Source organism: Python bivittatus, unplaced genomic scaffold (genome assembly GCF_059951505.1).
Source record: "Python bivittatus isolate LINGU-HERP-01145 unplaced genomic scaffold, Pbiv_v1 ctg000470_np1212, whole genome shotgun sequence".
Lineage (NCBI taxonomy): Eukaryota > Metazoa > Chordata > Lepidosauria > Squamata > Pythonidae > Python > Python bivittatus.
Window position 1 is genome coordinate 1,699,748 of NW_028277065.1, and position 24,819 is coordinate 1,724,566.

The following is a 24,819-nucleotide window of genomic DNA, read 5'->3' on the forward strand; positions in this document are numbered from 1 at the left end:
ACAAGACTGAAGGGAAAGAATCCCATGACCCTCTTGATGAGTGGAGACCAGACAGTCTGTGGAGTCCTTGGGGTTCTCCGAGCTTGATTCTTTCCTTGCAAATGTTTCATTACCCGGCTAGGTAACATCTTCAGTGCTAGAATGTAAATCTCTAGTTTGGAAACTGCTTTATTTTAGTACTTACATAAAGAATGGATAGCTATGCAGGTACACAGGCAGTATAGCACAAGAACATGGACGCAAGAATATCTTAAAACAACCATAGCTCTTCAATTCATTTGGAATGAACTTTCAGTCCAGACATTGACTCTGAGATAGCAGGTTTCTTTTTTCCCCCTGTCTTCTCCAACAGCTGGAAAAGCTCCTTAAAAGGGTGGTGGAATGGTTGAAAAGCACAGTGCATTTTGTCAACTGTACAAAGTAGGTCAGGCCAGGACAGAGACACTGCAAGGATTACTGAAACTATGTGTTATTGTTGTAGGGGTTAATAACAGAATCTTGAAAGCCTAACAGGGTTCCCCCATATAAATATGGTTGAAGCAGTATTTCCTAGGATCAACACTGCTGAAGGAAGAGGATCCCAATCCTCACCAAAGGATTAATATGTTCCTTAAAAGGGATGCCTCATGAATACTGTATTAGAGACCACTATACAGGTACATGTTTGTGGAATAAATAATATTTACATTTGACATATGCACAAGAGGCAAAATCAAACATTTTGAGTGGAAAGCAAACCATCCTTTAAGATCGAATGGGCATCTTACAGATACCTTGTCTGAATGGAGCCAGTTTGGTGAAGATGCTGGGCTAGAAACCAGGAGACTGTGAGTTGCAGGCCTCCTTTAGGCATGAAAGGGTGACTTTGGCCCAGTCAGTCTCCCTCAGCCCAACCCACCTCACAGGGATGTTGTTGTGTAGGAAATAGGAGGATGAAGGAGCGTTAGGCATGTTTGCCACCTTGAGTTACATATAAAAAACTTGGGATAATAATCTAATAAGAATAATGAAAGAGAATAAATTTCACTGCATTTATCTGTGAAATTAGCAGCAGCATTTAGAAGAGGCATGGAATAAAACTCAACCACCTCCACATGTGTTGAATCAGGAATTAAGGTTGGTGCTAAATTTAAGAAATCATACAAATAATATTTTTTTCACCCAAACCAAATACTAATGATCAACTTTCAAACAGACATTCATTATACACACTCACAGTTTATTTTACAAAACAATCAAAGAAAGAAAAGGAAAATCTTTTAACAAGAAAATGCACACACACACACAAAAGAACCAACAATTAAAAAAAAACTTTAACTGTATAAAACTTTAAGAAGAATATCTGAGCTTTTAATGTTGACCAAGCCTGTTCCAAAATTTTTCCGAAAGGAAAAATATGAGGAGTTAGACAGCAACAGTGGAGCACAGCTGCTGTTCTCATGTCCACAACTGAAAGATTCGAAATGAATATTGACCCCGTGGTGTGACATGGGACCCTGGAGCAGGCAGACTGCTGAGTGGATCCAACAGGGCTTTTTATGTGTACATAAATGTTTAACATTTCCTTTGGCTAGGGCTCTTGGCTACTAGCAAAAAATACCTGGCAACTTCATTTGCTTGTTTCATCTTGAATTACTCCACTTGAGCAGAGTTTGGGTTCTTCTTAGCATGATTTTATTGTAGCTTGAGAGAGGGAAGGACAAACCGCAGTTACCACCAAGGGCATTCGTTCTGGCAAACTAAAGTATGGGTGGAGAAACATTTACACTGGGAACTGGTGCTTTCACTCCTTACTCTGTGGCACAGCCCAGCCTATCTCCTCCTCTTCATACTTCTGACCTCCAGTAGACCACTGGAATAGAGAGTTCCATTGTCCAGTAATTCCACAGAGACTGAAAAGGAAAAGGAAAGGAAAAGGAAAATTCCCCTCCCATCCACCATCTGGCTAAACAAATAGTTCATTTTCATGAATGGCAATATTAGTTATATCTTCCCCCCCCCCAAAAAATCTGGGCTATTCAAAAGGCCCCAAAATAAGTATTTAAAATGGCATGCTAAATTTGTATAATTCTGGATGAAATCTTGCCCAACTGTGCTCCAGACAGCTTCTCCTCATGAGGAGACCTTCAGCTTCTTACATATGCTGCTTTTATATACAATGTATCAATGAGCTGTACAGAATGTAGACATAAACTAAGCACCCTTCAAAGAACCTGGATATAGATTACCTTTCCTGTGAGAAATAAAAGCTAATGGGAAAAGAAAGTCAGTTTATGAACATGAAAAGCTACTTGAATGAAAATTTGACTTTTCAAATTGTCTTCCAACTGCCACAATCTAAACCCTTTTCTCTCTTTATGCTTAAAAACATAAAAATGCTAACTCTCCAAAGAAAAGTAAAAGTAAAAATCACATAAAGAAGCAGCTTACTTTTTAACACAGCATTTAATCTTGATCACATAGATTAATATTGGTCAATCTTTCCATGAAGAAAATATCTGAATAATGCTTATCAGTAAACAAAAGAACAACTACATAGATAAAACTTGTACTTTTAATTTTTTAAGCGTTCTCCACACAGCTTTTTGGATGTCCTTGTTCCTAAAGCTATAAATGAGGGGATTGAGTAGTGGAGGCAAAACTGTGTAGAGAAAAGCAGAGAGCAAGTCCAAAGTAGGGGAGGAAAGACTTTGGGGCCTCATATACGCAAACACAGCAGAGCTCAAAAATAAAGAAAAAACCATCAGGTGGGGGATACATGTTGAAAAAGCTTTGTACCTGCCTTGAACTGAAGGAAATTTTAGCACAGCAGAGAAGATGTAGCCATAGGACACAAAAATGAACCCACTACAAAATGAGCCTATAGCAATCCCTACAACCAAAATGAGAATTTGATTAACTCTTGTATCAGAACAGGAAATCTTTTGCAGCTGAGGAACATCACAGAAAAATTGCTCAACTATGTGTAATTTGGAGAAATTTAACCTGAAAGTGAGAGTGGTGTGCAGCAGAGCATAGACCAAATTGCTTATCCAGGAGGCACCTGCCATTTGTAAACAGGCATCCCAGTTCATCGTTAGCGTGTATTGCAAAGGATGGCAGATGGCCACGTAACGGTCATAAGCCATGATGGTGAGCAAGGCAAGCTCAGAACATGCAAAGGTGAAGACTGAGAAGACCTGAGCAGCACATCCAACAAAGGAGATCAGTCTGTTGTTTGTCAAAGATGTGGCCATGGCTTTAGGAATCGTAGTTGAGATGAAGCAAACATCAGAGAATGACAAATTGGCCAAAAAGAAATACATGGGAGCATGAAGGCGGTGATTTAGGATCACAGCAACTACAAGAAGGAGATTTCCAATTAAGGCTATTAAGTAAATGGCAAGAAACACCACAAAATACAGAATTTGCATATCACGGTCATCAGAAAATCCCATCAGAAGGAATTCTGTCACAGTGGATTGGTTGGCCATTGAGTTTCTCTGACTCCTTCTAGGCAGAAAGAGATGATCATAGGCAATTAATAGAGGAAAGAAATACAGTATGGGTACAGAGTTCTTCATAGTAATAATGATATATGCATACTATTAAATTATAATTATCACAGGGTTTCAAATATAGTCAGTATCAGGGTTTCCCATTCTTAAAAGGCAAAAGATCACGTCAAACTTTTAAAAAAAATGTACCCAATATTTTTGCCCTTTCTACATTGTATATGAAAAAGTATATCAAATCCACCTTTGTCAGAATGGATTATAATGACAAAAAGAGACATTTTACAGAAGGAGACCATAATAATGGTAAAAACAAAATAAATGGAAGCTACAGAAAACTTTGATCTGTTAAGGCTCGTTTGTAAGAAGGAATTTTTGCTAGTAATGAATGTACTAACTATATATACTAAAATGTACATATATTTCTCTTTCTGTCTCTCCATTTCCATTATTCCCAGTTAAATGAATAATTTAGGTTTTTATGAGATTTTTATTTTTTTAAAAAAATTGCTTACCTGATGGAAAATGAATTCATATATCTTTTAGGAAGCAATACTTTTCTCTACGTATTTTCAGTTTCCTTAAAATAAATAAGGAATTAAATAATGATTTAATTAACCATGAATCAACAGGAAACATTTACAGTTACATTTGGGGGGAGGAGAGAGATTAACTTTATAATGCTAGAAATTTCTATTAAAATATAAGTTTTCTTAAGTTAAACTGGATATAGAATTGACATCCTGTGTTGCACAGACACAGACATACACACAGACACACACACAGACACACACACAGACTTTTATAGAGTATTGCTATACAGTCCTTCTGGGTTTTACACATACTGTATGACTGTGTGATTTATGTTCCCTGAATTCAGTGAAGCCCACAGCTAGGTAAATGGGGATCCAGATGCAGCATAAGGAAGTTAATGACTTAATAGGTCCAGATAAGTTCTGTGTAAATTAAAAAAAAAAAATGGATATCACAATCAGATCATTATCAAGTGTTTACTGAGTCAATTTTCTAAAAAAAATAGATAAATAAAATAAACAACAATAGTACTTTTTTATACTTAGAGCCCTTTTTTTAGTATTATGACTTTATGAGTGATGATGTAGCTGTCATTTTTTTCATAAATCAATGTTTATCCCAGTTTATTCCTCTTACCATCAGACCTAATGAATGATAATGGTTGAAAACAAACACATACACTCCATACACACACAGACACACAGACACACACAGACACACACACACACACACACACACACACATATATATATATATATATATATATATATATATATATATACTACATATATAAATTATATATAAACTCTACACACACACACACACACACATATGGATTAAGAACTTTACTTGGACTATATCTCAGGTCTTGAAGCTGATCAGTCAATCTGTGAAAATGGCAGTACAATAGCACCCTAGATAAAAGTCATGTTCAGTCAAAAAGGAGATTTTTATCACATTACACATTATGGTCTTCCTGTAAAAAAAATTGCACAATTACTTGATAGTTAAAATCCTGAGCACATAGGAATTGTAGTCTTTGCTTAAATGTTCTACTTACCAGTATTTTTGTTGCTGTCTTGAAATTTGCTTGAAAGGTGACCGTACAAATCCACCTGTGCTTTTCCATCATTTTATACATTCTAACTCTCTGCTAAGAAGAACTGAAAGAAAGAACACTTATGTCACACTAGTTTTCTACCATGCTTCAAGGAGTCACTCCCTGGAGATTGATCATAATTCTCATGCTGAATTGAAAGTCTAAATTAGGAAACAAGAAAAAGACTGATGATCATCTGCTAGCTATCTTTCCTCTATCATCTTACTCTAAGGAGAAAAAAAAATGAATTAAGTGAGCATCTTGCCTGGCATCCTGCTGAAAGAGCCAGCCGTGGATCTTTTTCCTTGGCCCAAAGCTTAAGATTCTCCAGTGAAGGCAAAATATTGCTACAAAATATCAAACAGCATAATTCCCCACAATAATGCCAACTGTAAGATAGAACAATATGTTCCAATAGGGGATTATCACATTTCTTAAAATATTTTAATAACTTCAGGTCAAATCAGATAGAGGTTAAAAGTGCAACAGGGACACTCTGGAGCAAATCTAAAATGTTCCTGAGAAAGCTGTTCTAGATGGTCTCTAGGTTAGCAAAAGTTTTGAATTCCATGCTGAAACCTCTTTCCCAGAGAGCTCTATGTCCCGTTAAAAATCCACTAATGATTCTTGTGGCTATATGAGGACAAGATGAATTAGAACCTTTTAGAATATTGTTGTTATTATTTCTCAAAGTTATCTAAACTTATAAGAGATTTTGACAAAGAACAATTGGTCTAAGACGCAGTTTAGGGTTTGGGAACAGTTGCCAGCCTGCTTAAAACACAGATCATATATTTTATTATTATTATTATTTTTACTAACATCCTTATTCCCCCTCCCTTCCACACTGCGGATATATATTAACCTAAATTTGAAATGGAGTTGAATTTCTAATTACCATAAATTCGATATTTTTGTAAATTTATTTTGTCTCTTATAGAGTCAATAAGGAAGTTTGTTCGCTAATACCCTCTGAAAATTACGTGTTTTCTCTTTAGAAAAAGATCCATAAGAATAGTTAACATTGAAGTCCATGTTTCCTCCTTCTGTCTCCAAATACACAGGGGAGAAAAAAAAAGCAGAAAAAAACATATAAAATACAGTTCTCTTCCAAGCTTTGAAATACAGACATCCTTGTTAAATACTTCAGAGTTGCTGTATGAAGTATAACTTCACAGATCTTTATTACTTCTGGCAAAATGAAATGGCTACATTGCTTCCCTTTGGGATCTCCCTTGGCAGTTCTCATAAACACTTCCAGCTTCTGGAACAGGTAGATGAGCAATAATAGGTTGGGTGTGAGCAATGGAAAAAATACTTGTGTACAAGATTCAAAATGATCCATTCCTTAAGATTATGTTAAAATTTTTACAATAAACCAAAATATCATGGTGTTGATAAAAAGCAATAGAGAACTGAGGGAAGTGGGGGTGAAAAATCTGTGTACAGATTTTAAAATGATCCATTTCTTGAAACTGCATTGAAATATTTTTAAAAGTATTCTTTGACATAACTTTGCCTATACAAAGAAGTAAAGGAAAAATGTATATCTGTAGAATTAAGATTATGAAGCAACTGAAGAAAAAAATGCAAATTAATCAGAACTTTCCTTCAGAAAGAAGCCCTCATGGTGAATTGGTTGATAATTATGTATTTTGGAATCATTGTGGTCAAAAAGTAATGATTATGGACTATAAAAATTACTGAAGGAAAAATATGTAGAGTGATATTATAGCTATATGTCATTCTTAATATTTATTTTGTACTTATCTGTAATTAAAATCGAATATAAATTCAACTGTCAACCATAAATTACTTACCCTAAAAGTAAAGAGTTGCATTATTCAGAACAGGAGGATGCATGTCTATGTCATCTAACATACATGTTAATTCTAGTATAGACAGATAGTGATAGAATGATAGATAATTTTGCTAAATTCCTCTCTACTTAGGATTCCAAGAAAAAGCCAAATCTTACAGAATGGGATAAAATTAATGAGAAGGAACTGTTCTTTCAAAGAATGTTTTCTACTAATTCACCAAATCAAATAAATAATTTCCTTCATCCCTTCCTTCCTTCCTTCCTTCCTTCCTTCCTTCCTTCCTTCCTTCCTTCCTTCCTTCCTTCCTTCCTTCCTTCCTTAGTAAAGGAAATATTAATTAGTAAATAAATCGTCCTGGTTAGTGAAGCATATATCACAGATATCAATCAATTTGATACAATCCGTTTCAGAAGCAAAATGGTCACTAAAGGAAGTCCTTCATCTACTTAGATATGCTTCTTTTAAATGTGGTGAATCAGTGAAGTCTACAGAATTCTTTACTTTAGAATAAGCTAAGCATCCTTCAAAATCTATGGCAGTCAAAGAACCTGGATATAGCTATGATTTTCATGTATAGCTTTCCCTTTCATGGGAAAAGAAAATCAGTTTGTGAACATGAAAAGCTACATTTGACTTGTCAGCTTCCTCCAACTGCCACAGCCTAAAGCAGTTTTCTTTTTAAAATATTTTATTTGCTTTAAAACAAATACCCCCCTCAAGAAAAGGAAAGATAAAGATCACACAAAGAAGCAGTTTGGTTTTTAACACAGCATTTAATCTCGATCACATAGATTAATATTGGTGAATCCTTCCATTATGTCAATAGAGAATCAATTCATATGGATGGAGCAAACACAAACCATGAGTCTTTATAAGGCCAGGATGAAATTGTCTTTCTGCTGTAACAGAATTATCTTTTTCAAAACACAAGTTATAATAAATCCAAAGTTCTTCATTTCTTGATAACTTCCAACTTTGCAATATTAAATTCAGCATCAGTCCATCACATTGAAGCCCAATTCTTCTTCCCAAAACCATATTAAACAAAATATTACAATAGTGGCACAATTCTGTGCCATATCTTTAAGTGGCCTTTCCATCATTTATATAGTAATTAACACTTCTAAGCATTTGGAGGACCCACTTAAAGAGTGATTGCATTAGTGCGGGGAGTTTGCATGCTAGAGTTGTATGCTATCTGAATAATGCTTATAAAGAGAGAGAGAGGGAGAGAGGGAAGGCCCTGCATAGATAAAACTTATACTTTTTTTTTAAGCATTCTCCACACAGCTTCCTGGATGTCCTTCTTCCTGAAGCTATAAATGAGAGGATTGGGTGGTGGTTGAAAAACTGTGTAGAGAACAGCAGACAGCAAGTCCAAGGTAGAGGAGGAAAGACTTTGGGGCCTCAATAATGCAAACACACCAGAGCTCATAAATAAAGGGGGGGAAATCAGGTGGGGAGTGCATGTTGAGAAAGCTTTATATCTTATACCATAAAGAAATACATGGGAGCATGAAGGTGGTGATTTAGGACCACAGCTACAACTAGAAAAAAATTCCCAATTAAGACTGTTAACTAAATGATGAGAAACACTACAAAATATGGAATCTGGATATCATGATCATCAGAAAATCCCATTAGAAGAAATTCTGCCACAGTGGATTAATTGGCCATTTAGGTGATTTAACTCCTTCTGGACAGAAAGAGATGTATTTGCCTCTCTCACTCCATTTTCACCTGGCAAATGAGTAATGTGGGTTTTATGATTTTAAAAAAACTGTGAAAAATATAGAAAGGGAATCTACTTCATGGATTCACTCCACTTACTTTTTGAGGACATAACACAGCCTTTCATCCCCAACTGACTGTGGAGAGAGACTAATTTGAGCTTTAGCTATTCCCATTTCAAGGCTATGTACGTACGTATGTATGTATGTATGTGTTTGTTTGTTTGTTTGTTTGTTTATTAAATTTCTCCCTGCCCATCTCCCCCCAATTATATTCAGATTATTCCATGAAAGGGGCAATGATGTTTAACAACACCCTGACCAGAAGAGGAGTGGTGTGGTTTCACTGGAGTATTAGAGAATCTGTCTTCCAGATTGACCAAGGGCAAAGTCTGGAAGTGTAGACTGCTGAACACACTTCTCAGTGATGCACTAGTAAGATCAGACAAATATCAAGGGAAGTTACTCCTTTCTCTCTCTCTCCCTCCCTCCCTCCATCCATCCTACTGCAAGGAAATAGCTGAATTAAATAAACTTCTTCCCTGACATCCTGCTGAAAGATCCAGTGATGGATTTTTTGCCCTGGCCCAAAGCTTAAGATTCTCCAGGGAAGGCAAAATATTGCTACAAAATAGCAAACAGCATGTTTTCCCACAGGGCTCTCTCCTGTTAATGCTAATAATGAGATGGGATCTCTAGATTAGCAACCAGTTTTGCATTTCATGCCCAAAGCTCTGTCCTATAAAAGTGCTGAGGAACTTTTTTTAATGGCAGCCAATTAATAGCCCCCACTCTTAGAATGTATCAGTGGAAGATTTGTACTGAAATATTCTAGGGGGAGGGAGTTATGAACTGGTTTCCTTTAGACAACCAAGCAAAAAAAAGTAAAATAACCCCCACTGTACATTTCACTGCTGTTAAAGCTGTCTTCAAAAGTAATTACCAGAAAAAAGTCTGTTGAAGAGAAAAATCCAAATGTTTCAAGAAGGAACATTGCTCTCTTTTCAGAGTATCAGTTACCTTTAGGTGTTTACAATTGTTGTGGAAATGCATTCTGTTGCCTTGTTTGGCTCACGTGTCCACTGGAATAGAGATCCTAAATTGGCTTAAGTTTACCAACTTCAAGGGAAATCCAAACAACATTAAAACGTGCAACTATGGAAACATTTTAACAAGAAAAGAGAGAGACATTTACTGGCTCCAGTACCAGTGGAAGGGAACATCAGTAATTTTGTTCTACTGTATAATGGGGGGGGGGGGGGAACTGTTCAAAGATTGTATTACATGATCAAAAATGTAATTTCAGTAAATAAGTTGACCATAACTTTTTTTTTCTTATTTTGCAAACTCAAGGGAAAGATGCCATTTAAAAACCCGCATCCTGATTTATTTTCTATAGGCAGATGGCTAAAATAGTCTGCATGGCAATGACAATGAACTAATCAGTACCTCTGAATGTGACAATCCATTTTTCTAACATCCTCACCACTGTGGATATATCTTAATTTAAGTTAAACGAAAGCATTACTAATTGCTTTTTTTGGATACAGATGAGATGAAAAAAGAATTTTTATTATAAGTAATAGTAATGATTCAGGACTTCATGGAGTTTTGGTAGAATGATATAGAGTCATTTTTAATAGACTTTTTCCCAACCTCTAACTGTATAATGAAAATTTTGACTGTTGTATCTTATCTTGCCCATTTAATGAAACATAATTATATCAAAACTTGGTAAAGTTAATTTTTTATGCACTATTTCACTGATTATATTTGACCAGAATGGCATTTGATTGATTTGAATAAAGGCAGAAAAGAGAAACCCAGAATTCTACTGCTTGAGGTGGAAAAATTATTGATAAAATCAATTATTTGTATGTCACCTTAGTCAGGTAGATCAACTTGTCCCAGTTTTCTTAAAAGTTGCTTGTTTGCGTCAGAACACGAAATCCTGTTACATGTTGAGCTATGGTGATTACTGATTGAATAAAAGTGGTGGCGATCTAGTATAGTTGATCAATTGTCTTGCTCTGCCTGCATATGAAACCAAGAACCCTACTATCTATCTCATTACTTGAAACTTAAAGTACATATCTGTATCAGTGCCATGGAAGCAAAATAAACTATTCCATTGGGAAATGATACACTTTGATCCTACAGTAACAAAGAAAGTTATCTCAATTAGGAACAAAGGACCAAGTCCAATACTTGTAATGCCAGTCATTTCTACAAGGATATGTCCTAAATTATTCCCCCCTCATCTCCTTCACATCCAAATATTTACAACATTCAAACCAAAAGGTTTGTCCTATAGATTAGACTATAAAAGTGGAGAAATATGTATGCAAGGAGGATCACTCACAGTTTCACAAGTACTTCCCACTGAGAGAATATTATATTTGTGAGACTGAAGAGGATTCAATCAGGTTAAGAAATTCTTTTTCATTTGTGCTGTTAATTTCCACACAGCTGTTTGAATGTCCTTGTTTCGGAGGCTATAAATGATGGGATTCAGAACGGGAGGTAAAACTGTATACGAAACAGCAGAGAGTAAGTCTAGAGTAGGAAAGGAAAGAGACTTTGGCCTCATGTACGAAAACAAAGCTGAAGAGATGAATAAAGAAAAAACTGTCAAGTGTGGACTGCAGGTGGAGAAGGCTTTGTATCTGCCTTCAGCTGATGGAATCTTCAACACAGCAGCGATGATGTAGCCATAAGAAGCGAAAATGCATCCAATACAAAATGAAGGCACGATGAATCCAAATATCCAATTCAGAATTTGGTTAATGTTTGTATCTGTGCAGGAAATCTTTAGTAACTGAGGAATATTACAGAAAAACTGCCCAATTGTGTTTGGCCCACAGAAATTTAATTGGAAAGTCATGATCGTTTGTAGAGATGCGTAAAGCAGGGAACTGACCCAGGAAGTAACTGCCATTTGATTGCAGGTATCCCAGTTCAGGATAAAACTATATTGTAGGGGATGACAGATGGCTACATACCGGTCATAAGCCATGAGGGTAAGCAAGGAGAGTTCAGAAAATAGACTAGTAATGACTAAGAAAACTTGAGCAACACACCCAGGAAAAGTAATTATTTTGTTGTCTGTCAGAGAAACTGCCATTGATTTGGGGACAGTGGTTGTGATGTAACAAATATCAGTCATGGATAGGTTGCTCAGAAAGAAATACATGGGGGTGTGAAGGTGGTGGTTTAGGATCACAACAAAAAGTATGAGTAAATTGCCAGTTAAGGCCACTAAGTAAGTGAATAGAAACATGACAAAATGTAGGAGTTGTACATCGTGGTCATCAGAAAATCCCATCAGAAGAAACTCCATCACAGTAGATTGGTTGGCCATTCCAGCTCTTTCCATTATTCTGTACAAAAACAGATTATGATTGGAGATTAGTAGAGGAAACAAATGGACTATTTATATTTATTTATTTGTTTGTTTGTTTGTTTGTTTATTTATTTATAAAATTTGTCACCAATCATCTCATTAAAAAGACTCTGAGCAGTTTACAAAGCAGTTAAAATCAATTAAAAATACAACATAAAAGGTCCTGAATAAATATAAAATAAATAAAATCCCAGAATAGTTGTTAAATTGGCAGTAACTCGAGAAGTGTCATCAAAGCATCAGGCACTCCCAGGATTGGGTAAAATTCTGTTGCCCCATGCAAGTAAATTAATTACTCATATCAATTTACTGCCAGAACATAGTTAAAAATCATTGTCAAAATGAGTTACCTCAAAAGTTAAATGGACACAATTTGTCAAATTGGAATGAAACATGTTTATTCATTCCCTATACATGGGTACTTTTTTACTCCAATGCAAGATTCAATAACACAGAATTTTCCAGAAGTCCTCAATTTCTTTCTAAGATTTCTAAAGAAAATAAAGTACACTCCACAATATCAGGATGTTGATGAAAGGGAATAATGGCTGAGGGGGTGTGTGGAACCAAATATCTATGTACAAGATTTAAAATCATCCACTGCTCAAATTATGTTAAAATATTTTTAAGAGTATTAAAACCCTAACCCTAACCCTCTGCAAAAAAAAAGTGAAGGATCTGTGTGTTTCTCTCTCTCTCTCTCTCTCTGTGTGTGTGTGTGTGTGTGTGCACGCGTTCGTCTGTGTCTGTGTCTGTATAATTACGGTTATTAAGCAACTGAAAAAAACATGACAAAATGCAGAATTTGCACATTAATCAGAACATCCCATCAGAAAGAACTCTATCATGGTGAATTGGTTGCTTATTATGTATCTTTGCATCATTGCGGACAAAAGATAATGGTTATAGACTATAAAACATAGTTACTGAAGGAAATATAGAGAGAGAGGTATTATAGCTATATATCATTATTAATATCTGTTTGTATTTATCTGTAATTAAAAATGAGTATAACTTCAACTGTCCACCATAAGTTTCTTACCCCAAAAGTAAAGGGCAACATTATTCAGAAGGGGGGGTGCATATTTATTCATCCAACATACATGTTTTTTTCTTATATATAATAAGGTAGCTACATGAAGGGGGGGGGAGAGAGAGAGAAATATAGAAAGACATAGAGATAGACATATAATTCCTTAAAATTACTCTGTAGCTAGGGTTCCAAGAAAAAGCCACATCTTTCAGTATGGGATAAAATTAACAAGAAGGAACTGTTCTTTCACAGAACATTTTCTACTAATTCAATAAATCCAATGAATAATTTCCTTCCTTCCTTTCTTCTCTATCTCTCTATCTCTATCTCTCTCTGTTTTTCCAGAAGAGAAAATAACATATTTTTCTGTGTATTCCAATTTGCTAACATCACTTGGACTCAATTCAAATTCAAATTAACTCTTACAGATTTGTTAGCTGATGTTGGGTAGATAGATAGATAGATAGATAGATAGATAGATAGATAGATAGATAGATAGACAGACACACACACACACACACACAACCAAGGGTTAAAGATACTTCTAGCTTTAGATATGTATATATTCTATAAAACCTTGCCCCAAATGTCAAGCTCACTGAGTTCAGTGTGAGGACTGCTAGATAGTTGAGCACAGTCTGGAGTTCATAATTACCTATCTCAGCTTTGTATCAGATTAATGATTATTAAGTAGTATTTCTAATATACTTATTCAAACAATAAGAAAAGCTAGCTGAATAGACACTTTATCCCTACAAACAAAGCATTAAATACCTACTGTGAGTTTGCATCAAGAGCCTTTCATAAGTATTATATGATTTGGATGCAAAGTATAACTAATTTATTTCTGACTACAATTTTGTAACTATTTACCTGAACCCAGAAATGCTCTATTTCAGGAGTAAGATGATATAAATATTATTCATTTTATAGTCTCTGGGTGAATTACAGGTACCCACAATTTGGCAGTGCTTTAATAACTGGAATGAATGAAAGAGAATTGCACTTACCTCTGAATTCTTCAACTGAGAAGAAGACTCTGCCAATCTCTTTAAATATGAATTGTCTATTGTTGAATAAAGTTATGCTTTGCAGAAAGAACTTAAGTTATTTCTGTTTCCTGTTGTATTTCAAGGAATCTCTCCTTTGGGACCATCACAATTCCCATGTTGATAAATAAAATTCAACTTCCCTTTTCTTTTTTCTGTATTGGAAGACGGCACTTTTTTTCTGTCTTCTCCAACAGCTGGAAAAGCTCCTTAAAAGGCCAGACTGGTTGAAAAGGTCAATACATTTTATCAGCCCTTCAAAGTAGGTCAGACCAGGACAGAGACACTGCAAGGATTACTGAAACTCTATAATTCTTGTAGGTACTGTATAATAACGGAATCCCCCATTTAAACAGGCTTAAAACAATATTTCCTAGGATCAATACTACCTAAGGAACAGGATCCCAGTCCTCACCAAAGAATTAATATGTTCCTTAAGAGGGATGCCTCATGAATATTGTATTAGGGATCACTATATGGGTATATGTTTGTGGAATAAATATCACTTATCTTCAACATATGTATCAGAGGCAAGATCAAACACTGCAAATGGAAAGCAAACCGTCCTTTAAGTTTGAATGGGCTCCTTACTGATATCTTGTCTCTGAATAGAGAGCCAGTCTGGTGTAGTGGTGAATGTGTTTGGCTAGAAACAAGGAGATTGGGAGTTCTAGGCCTCCCTTAGGCATGAAAGCTGGCTGACTTGTTGTGGGTAAAATAGGAGGCAGGAGTATCAGGCATGTTCACCACCTTGAGTTACATATAAAAAAGGTGGGATAAGAATCTAATAATAATAATAATACAGTGATACAGAATAATTGTCAGTTTGGTTTTCCCCCAAAACCAAATATTTTTATTGATCCATTTTCAAACAGACGTACAACAAACAATAATAAAAAGTCAACAATTTACAGTATACAAAAACAAAAGAAAACATTAACAATACATGAAAAGAACAAAAAAATTGAAACACCTGTAACTTTGTAAAAGTTTAAAAAGAAAACCTCGGCTTTTAATTTTGGCCAAGTATGTTCCAAATTTTTTCCCAAAGGAAAAACATGAGGAATTGGACAGCAACAGAGGAGCAAGGCTACTGTTCTCATGTCCATGACTGAAAGCTTCTGGAATGAATAATGTGTCTGTGATGTGACATAGGATCCTGGACCAGACAGATTGCTGAATGGATCCAGAAGAGCTTTTTCTGTGTATATAAATGTTTAAGATTTATTTGGACATGGGCTTTTGGCCCCTAGCAAAGAACATCCATCAACTTCTTTTGATTTTTTTTTTTTTTAAATCTAGAGTTATTTTACTCAAGTAGATTTCGGGTAGTTTTTAGAATGATTTTGAGAGAAGGACAAACAGCAGTAGCTACCAAGGGCACTACTTCTGGCAGACTAAATTATTGGTGGAGAATATTGGAAATGGTGCTTCCAATTCTTGTTCTATGGCACAGCCCAGCCAAACTCCTGCACATCATCTTTCTGACTCCCAATAGACCACTGGTATAGATAGTTCCTTTCTCCATAAATACCAGAAGGGAAGGGAAGGGAAGGGAAGGGAAGGGAAGGGAAGGGAAGGGAAGGGAAGGGGAGGGGAGGGGAGGGGAGGGGAGGGAAGGGAAGGGAAGGGAAGGGAAGGGAAGGGAAGGGAAGGGAAGGGAAGGGAAGGGAAGGGAAGGGAAGGGAAGGGAAGGGAAGGGAAGGGAAGGGAAGGGAAGAGCACCTCAGAAACACTGATTAGACACTTTGCTGAGGACGCCAATTGTAAACTAATAGTTCATTTTCTGGAATGACAATGTTAGTAAGGTCTTTTATTCTAAATCTGGACTATCCAGAAGACATGAATAAAATTATTGAAAATGGCACTCTAAATTTATGTAATTCAACTAGTATCTTGACTTTTACATACAGTGATTCATTTTGTAAATCAAACAGAATAAAAAGAAGAATGCTGAATATATTTTAATGAAATACCAGTAAAAAGGAGGGGGAATAGATGGCCAATTGAATTAATAAATAAGTAGTCTGGTTAGTGCAGCGTCTATGACAAAATATCAATCAGATTGATATGATCTGTTTCAGAAGCCAGATGGTCACTAAAATAAGTCCTTTAGCTTCTTTTTAAGTGCAGTGTATAGTGGATTTCTAGGAGTGGCATGGTATTTGAAACATTTCTCTGGGAGACTGGAGATGACAAACAGGGCAAAGACTGGAGAACCACTGTGTAGTCCAATTCTTTGGAACCTTTCTGGATAAGGAGAGGATAGAAGATTGCCCAGATGTGCTCTGGAAAGCTTCTGCTCATGAGGAGTCCTTCAGCTTCTTAGGTATCCTTCTTTTATATACAGTGTTGCAGTGAAGTCTACAGAATGCCTTAGCTTAGAAATAAACTAAGCACCCTTCAAAGAACCTGGATATAGATTACCTTTCATGTCAGGAACAAATGGGGAAAAAGAGTCACCTTATGAACATGAAAAGCTACTTGAAAGAACACTTGACTTGTCAGCTTGCTCCAACTGCCACAACTTAAGGTACTTTTCTTTCTAAAATATTTGACTTGCTTTAATACATACAATGTAAAATTCTACCCCCTCAAGAATGGTATGTGTTTACTCCATCCACATGAATTGATTCTATATGGATGGAGCAAACACATACTATCAGTCCACCTTTACAAGGCTAGGATGAAATTATCTTTCCACTGTAGCAGAATTATCTTTTCAAAACACAAGTTACAATAAATCCAAAGTTCTTCATTTTTTGATAAATTCCAAAGTTTCAGTAATGAATTCAGAAACAATCCAACACACTGAAGCCCAATTTCTCTTCCCAAAACCATATTAAACAAAATATTACAATAGTAGCACAATTCTATGCCATATCTTTAAGTGCCCCTTCATCATTTGGATACTTATTAACATTTCTAAGCAAATGGAGGACACACTTGAAGAGTGCTTGCTTTAATGTGGAGAGTTATGATTATAAAGGAAAAAAAATCTCTGCATAGATAAAATTTGTACTTTTATTTTTTTAACATTCTCCACACAGCCTCTTGGATGTCCTTGTTCCTGAAGCTATAAATGAGGGGATTGAGTAGTGGGGGCAAAACTGTGTAGAGAACAGTAGAGAACAAGTCCAAAGTATGGAAGGAAAGAGTTTGGGGCCTCATATATGCAAACATACCAGAGCTCAAAAATAAAGAAAAAACGATCAGGTGAGGAGTACAAGTCGAAAAAGCTTTATATCTGCCTTGAACTGATGGAATTTTTAGCACAGCAGAGAAGATGTAGCCGTAGGACACAAAAATGAACCCGCTACAAAATGAGTCTACAGTAATCCCTATAACCCAAATCAGAAATTGACTAATTCTTGTATCAGAACAGGAAATCTTTTGTAGATGAGGAACATCACAGAAAAATTGCTCAATTATGTGTAATTTGCAGAAATTTAACCTGAAAGTGAGAGTGGTATGTAGCAAAGCATGGATCAAATTGCTTACCCAGGAAGCAGTTGCCTTTTGTAAACAGACATCCCAGTTCATTGTTAGCGTGTATTGCAAAGGATGGCAGATGGACACGTAACGGTCATAAGCCATGATGGTGAGCAAGGCAAGCTCAGAACCTGCAAAGGTGAAGACGGAGAAGACCTGAGCAGCACATCCAACAAAGGAGATCACTTTGTTGTTTGTCAAAGAAGTGGCCATGGCTTTAGGAATCATCGTCGAGATGAAGCAAACATCAGAGAATGACAAATTGACCAAAAAGAAATACATGGGAGCATGAAGGCGGTGATTTAGGATCACAGCAACTACAAGAAGGAGATTTCCAATTAAGGCTAGTAAGTAAATGACAAGAAACATTACAAAAGACAGAATTTGCATATCACGGACATCTGAAAATGCCATCAGAAGGAAATCTGTCACAGTGGATTGGTTGGCCATTGAGTTTCCTTGACTCCTTTTGGAGAGAAAGAGATGATTGTAGGCAAATAATAGTGGAAAGAAATATGGGTGCAGAGTTCTTTATAGTAAGAATTATATATGCATAATACTAAATTATAATTATCACAGGATTTGAAATATATCCACTGTTAGGGTTACCCAATCTGAAAAGGGAAAAAGGCACCTCAAACTGTCAAAAAAATGTAGACTTTTTTTCCTTCTTCCTATATTATATATGAAAAAGTATATCAAATCTGCCTTTTTCAGATTGGATTACATTGACAAAGAAGTGTCATTTTATAGAAAGAGATCATAGTAATGGGAAAAAGAAAAGAAATGGGTGATATGGAAAACTTCAATATGTTATGGCTGGTCTGTAAGGAGGATATTTTGCTACTGATGAATGTACTAACTATATAGACAAAAACACGAATACTGTACTGTATAAATTTCTCTTTCTGTCTCTCCCTTTCCATTTTCCCAGATAAATGAATAATGTAGGTTTTTAGAATATGTATTTTTTAATTTTAAAAAAGGTGCTAACAAGATAGAAAATGGATTCATATGTCTTTTAGGAACCAATTTTTTTCTCTAAGTATTTTCAGTTTTCTTTAAATAAGGAATTAAATAATGATTTAATTAACCATGAATCAACAGGAAACATTTACAGTTACGTTTGGGGGGAGAAAAGATATTAACTTTATAATGCTACAGTTTTCTATTAAAAGATAAATTTTCTTAAGTTAAACTGGATATAGGATTGCCGTCCTGTGCTGCACACATACACACACACACACAGAGACACTTTTATAGAGTATTACTATACAGTCCTTCTGAGTTTTACACATATGTCTGTGTGCTTTACATTCCCTGAATTCAGTAGAGCCCACAGTTATGTAAGTGGGCATCCAATTGCAGCATAAAGAAGTAAATGACTTAATATATTATGTAAGATCTGTGTCAAATTATATTTGATATCATAATCAGATCATTATTATGTGTTTACTGAGTCAATTTTCTAAAATAAATAAATAAAAAGTAAACAGCAAAAATACTTTTTTATACTTAGAAAGAGCTCTTTTTCAGTATTATGACATCGTGAGTGATGATGTAGCTGAGATATTTTTCTTAATATATCAATTTTTATCCCCGTTTATTCCTCTTAGCATCAGACGTAATACATGATAATACTTGAAAACAAACACATACACTTCACATGCACACACACACATACAGTCACATATATACATGCATACATATGTGTGTGCATATACACACACACATACACACACGAACATATCTTTGTGTGTGTGTGTGTATTAACAGGGATGAAGAACTTCTCTACTTGGACATTATCTCAGGTATTAAAGCTGATCAGTAGATGTGTGAAAATAGCAGGATTATATCACCCTAGATAAAAATCGTGTTCAGTCAAAAAGGGGATTTTTACAGCAGTATAGAGTGTGGTCTTCCTGTAAGCAATATTGTTATTTGATAGTTAAAATCCTGAGCACAAAAGAATTGTGGTCTTTACTTAAATGTTCTACTTACCAGTATTTTTGTTGCTCTCTTGAAATATGCTTGAAAAGTGACTGTACAAATCCTCCTGTGCTTTTCTACCATTTTATACATGTTAACCCTCAGCTAAGAAGAACTGAAAGAAGAACACTTATGTCACCCTAGTTTTCTAATGTTCTTCAAGGAGTCACCCCCTGGAGATTGATCATAATTCTCATGCTGAATTGAAAGTCCAAATTAGAAAACAAGAAAAGGACTGATGATCATCTACTAGCTATCTTTCCTCTATCATCATACTCTAAGGGGGGAAAAAAAGTTAATTAAGTGACCATCTTCCTGGGCATCCTTCTGAAAGAGTTAGTCATGGATCTTTTTCCTTGGCCCAAAGCTTAAGATTCTCTAGTGAAGGTAAAGTATTGCTACAGAATATCAAACAGCATAATTCCCCACAATAATGCAAATGGTAAGATAGAAAAATATGTTCCAATGGGAGATTTATCACATTTCTTTAAATATTTTAATAACTTCAGGAAAAATAAGATGGGGGTTAAAAGTGCAGCAGGGACACTGTGAGGCATATGCAAATGTTCCTCAGAAAGCTCTTCTAGATGGTCTCTAGGTTAGCAAAAGTTTTGAATTCCATGCTGAAATCTAACTCCCATGAGAGCTCTATGTCCTCTTAGAAATCCACTAATGATTCTTGTGGCTATCTGAGGACAAGATGAATTAGAAACTATTAGAAGATTGTTGTTATTTTTCTTTCAAAGTTATCTAAACATATTAGAGATTTTGACAAAGAGCAATTGGTCCAAGATACAGGTTTAGGTTTTGGGGAAAACCGCCAACCTGCTTAAATCACAGATAATACATTTACTTTTAATAAATCCTCATTTCCCCTCCTATAGATACAGAGATAAAGAGATAGAGATAGAGATATATAAAAATATAAATGAATAGTTGAATTTTAAATTACTATCATTTTGATATTTTTGTTTATTTTTTCCCACAGAGGTAATAAGGTGGGCTGTTCCCCTCTGAAAATTACATGTTTTGCTGTTAGGACAAAGTTCTATATGAATAGTTAAGATTTCAGTCCATTTTTCCTTCTTCTGTCCCCAAATATATAGAGGGAAAAAAAAAAAAACAGAAAAAATATGGAATGCAGTTCTTCCAGGTTTTGAAACACAATCATCCTTGTGAAATATTTCAGAGTTGCTGTATGAAGTATAACCTCACTCAGCTTCACTACTCATGGAAAAGTGAAATGGCTATGTTGCTTCCCTTTGAAATCTCCCTCGGCAGTTTTCATAAACACTTCCAGCTACTGGAGCAGGTAAATGAGATTTTGAAATGACCCAAGTGCAGTGGTCACTTTGTCTCCCTCGCAAAGTGAACTACTCCAACTTACCCACTCATTAGAATCCATCTTCCCATATGAAATTCAATTGCTCCTAGCACAGTTTAACACCTGGAATAATTGACCAGGTCAGCTATTGAAGGGGAAAATAGCTAATAAAACAGTTTGGTGTAACACAGATGTTTTCAGAGATGTTTCAGTTCTTAGTATAATGCTTGAGATAAAAATCATAACTTACTAAGGGGCTGAAACTGCAAACTCAATGTACCGGAGAAGGGGAATTTGGCCTCTTGATGACTCATGCCAGTTACTCAAGGCTTGGCGACTAAACAAATCAAAAGTTGAAAATGATAGGTTGGTATGGATATGGGCTGGGGCCTACTGTCCATTTTCCTGTAAACAAGACCCTTTTATAAGCCTTGTCACTTGCTCAGTGGCTAGAACATTGCATTTTGTCCCCTATGCAGTTCAATAAGTTGGCTCAAACAGATCAGGCGGTCTTTGCTTGTCCATTGGGTTGGGAGTTTTTTTCGCTTCCATTGGGGGGTCATCTGGGACTGAGTGGAATCCTGGGCGAGGCTAGGAAGTTTATTTAACTTGACTCAAGCAGATTGTCTGGTCTCCACTTGTCAAGAGGGTCATGGAATTTTTTCCCCTTCAGTCTTGTTTTGTCTGGCCACATGCTTGAATGTTGGGTTCCATTTCAATCTCCAATTCATACAAAACTATCTTATATAAACTCTAATACTACAGTGGTTATTGATCTGTGCTACTGTACAGGTTGTCTAGCATGTTTTTAAATGTAACCACTTTAAATCCACAGAAGAAGTCAGTGGCACATTCTGTTAATTTGGAATAACTCAAAATATCTTTATACTAGGCTCAGAAGAATTTTTTTTTAAACACACACATTTCACTTCATTTAATGTTTAATAAAACAAATCAGTTGATACTGATACTGATACTCCTTTGGGCATGGATGAGATGACAAAGAAATTTTGATTACAAGTACAATACATTATACAATATAATAAGTTTATTGCAGTCATCAACCAGCACAAGTTAACTGGCACTCAACTATCCAAAATATCCAAAAATAAATTAACAATATCAAGATAATTAGGAAAATCACATACAGACAAAGAATTTTGGCTAAAAGACAATATTAAATCAAAATGTGTGAAAGGGCTTACTTGATAACAAACAATAGTAAAGCACCAGGACTTCATGGGTTTTCAGTAGAATGATACAAATAATTTCTTTAACAGTCAAATACGATTAGCTTGGTTTTAACAGAAGTGGACATGTTTCTCAGTATATATGAGTAGTATTGGATTTGATTGACCTGAATAAAGACGGAAAAGACAAAGCCACAATTTGACCACTTGAGGTGGAAAAATGTTATTCACAAGATCTATAGACTTGATATGTATGTTACCTTTCTCTGGTAGATAAACATCTCCAAACCATATTTCTTAAAAGCTATTTGCCTGTTTCAGAGAAAAAAGTCCTGTAATATGTTGAGCTATGGTTATTATTGAAATATGGTTGTGATCTAGTATATCTGATCAATTACCTTGTTGTGCCTGTATATGTGTAATGGTATCTGAGAAAGACCTTGGAAGATGGGGTGAAGGGATGCTGCCCAGGGAACAGTCACCTAAGAGAGGGCATAGCCCACAGCTACACAATGGGTGGAGGAAGAGGTCAGAAGGGACCCCATCCCATTTTAGCACTGAAGATGTTACCTAGCTGGGTAATGAAACATTTGCAAGAAAAGAACCAAGCTCAGAGAACCCCAAGGACTCCACAGAAGGGACCTTTCCATGTTTCCAGGCAGTAAAGGTTCTTTCAATCATTCTGTACAAAAACAGATTACAATTGGAGATTAGTAGAGGAACGTAATATGGGGGCAATGATTTTTCAATGTAGATACTAATATCAATTTACTGCCAGAACATAGTTAAAAATCATTGTCAGACTCATTGATTTGAGAAGTTAAATGGACACAACAAACAATTTTAGAGGACATATGCTTATTTATTCCCTATGCATGGGCACTTTTATACTATAGTGCAAAGTTCAGTAATACAGAATTTTGGAGAAATCCTCAGTTGCTCCTTAAGAGTTCTGAAGAAAGTAACATGGATTCCATAACATCAGGATGTCGATGAAAAGCAATAATAGGTTGGGTGTGAGTGGTGGAAAAAAATACTCATGTATAAGATTTGAAAAGATCCATTCCTTAAGATTATGTTAATTTTTTTACAGTACAACAAAATATCATGGTGTTGATGAAGAGAAATACAGAACTGAAGGAAGTGGGGGTGAAAAATCTGTGTACAGTATTTAAAATAATCAATTTCTTGAAACTGCATTGAAATATTGTTGAAAGTATTCTTTGACATCACTTTGCCTATACAAAGAAGTAAAGGAAAAATGTATGTCTGTATAATTAAGATTATGAAGGATCTGAAGAAAAAAATGCAAATTGATCACAACTTCCCTTCAGAAAGAAGCCTTTCATGTTGAATTGGTTCATAAATATGCATTTTGGAATCATTGTGGACGAAAAATAATGATTATAGACAATAAAACATAATTACTGTAGGAAAAATATGTAGAATAATATTATAGCTATATGTCATTCTTAATATTTACTTGGTACTTATCTCTAATTAAAATCGAATATAAATTCAACTGTCAACCATAAGTTACTTACCCCAAAAGTAAAGAGTTGCATTATTCAGAACAGGAGGATGCATGTCTATTCATCCAACATACATGTTAATTCTAGTATAGACAGATAGTGATAGAATGATAGATAATTTTGCTAAATTCCTCTCTACTTAGGATTCCAAGAAAAAAGCCAAATCTTACAGAATGGGATAAAGTTAACAAGAAGGAACTGGTCTTTCAAAGAATGTTTTCTACTAATTCACCAAATCAAATAAATAATTTCCTTCCTTTCTTCCTTAGTAAAGGAATTTTTTTTTTTTTTAATCTGTGCTCAGTCATTAATGACCCTGCAGTGACTGCTTGGACGAGTCCTTGCAGTTTTCAAGGCAAGTGTTTCGGAAGTGGTTTGCCAGTGCCTCCTTCCTAGAGCAGAGCCCAGCTGGCGAGCGCAGGAGGCAGGGTTTCCGTTGCTTCGCGCCCTTTTCGGGTGAGCGCGGTTGAGCTACCCGGCAACTGCTCCCAACTCCTTTTTGCAAGGCGCTGCCGCCAGTATTTTTCCTCCCACTGGAGTGAGAGTCCCCATTTATCTACTCACGTGAGTTTTCGAACTGTTGGGTTGACAGGAACTGGAGAGGAAACAGGAGCTCACCCTGTTAACGCGAAGGCTGGACTCGAACCGCTGAAGCGTCGACCATTTCTGGCCGGCAACTTTCAGCGTCATTAAGCCGCTGCGCCACCATGTCCCCCTGAATATTAATTAGTAATTAGTAAATAAATAATATTAATTAGTAAATAAATAGTCCTGGTTAGTGAACCATATATCACAGATATCAATCAATTTGATACAATCTGTTTCAGAAGCAAAATGGTCACTAAAGGAAGTCCTTCATCTACTTAGATATGCTTCTTTTAAATGTGGTGAATCAGTGAAGTCTACAGAATTCTTTAGTTTAGAATAAGCTAAGCATCCTTCAAAATCTATGGCAGTCAAAGAACCTGGATATAGCTATGACTTTCATGTATAGCTTTCCCTTTCATGAGAAAAGAAAATCAGCTTATGACCATGAAAAGCTACCTGAATGAATAGCTGACTTGTCAGCTTCCTCCAACTGCCACAACCTTAATAATTTTTCTTTTAAAAAATATTTTATTTCCTTT

General features: G+C 35.7%; 3 protein-coding genes across 3 annotated transcripts; all 3 read right to left on the reverse strand.

The window, feature by feature from the left end:
• Positions 1-2,531: 2,531 nt before the first annotated feature.
• Positions 2,532-3,482, reverse strand: LOC112542511 (olfactory receptor 14A16-like). The gene has a single exon (XM_088142974.1). It carries the CDS (start codon positions 3,471-3,473, stop codon positions 2,532-2,534), a length of 942 nt encoding a protein of 313 aa, XP_087999100.1. The 5' UTR covers positions 3,474-3,482.
• Positions 3,483-11,102: 7,620 nt separating this feature from the next.
• On the reverse strand, positions 11,103-12,053 carry LOC148215570 (olfactory receptor 14A16-like). The gene has a single exon (XM_088143058.1). The coding sequence runs from the start codon at positions 12,039-12,041 to the stop codon at positions 11,103-11,105; it is 939 nt and encodes a 312-aa protein (XP_087999184.1). The 5' UTR covers positions 12,042-12,053.
• Positions 12,054-17,189: 5,136 nt separating this feature from the next.
• LOC103057307 (olfactory receptor 14A16-like) lies at positions 17,190-18,107 on the reverse strand. The gene has a single exon (XM_007442073.3). The coding sequence runs from the start codon at positions 18,105-18,107 to the stop codon at positions 17,190-17,192; it is 918 nt and encodes a 305-aa protein (XP_007442135.3).
• Between the last annotated feature and the right edge of the window lie 6,712 nt (positions 18,108-24,819).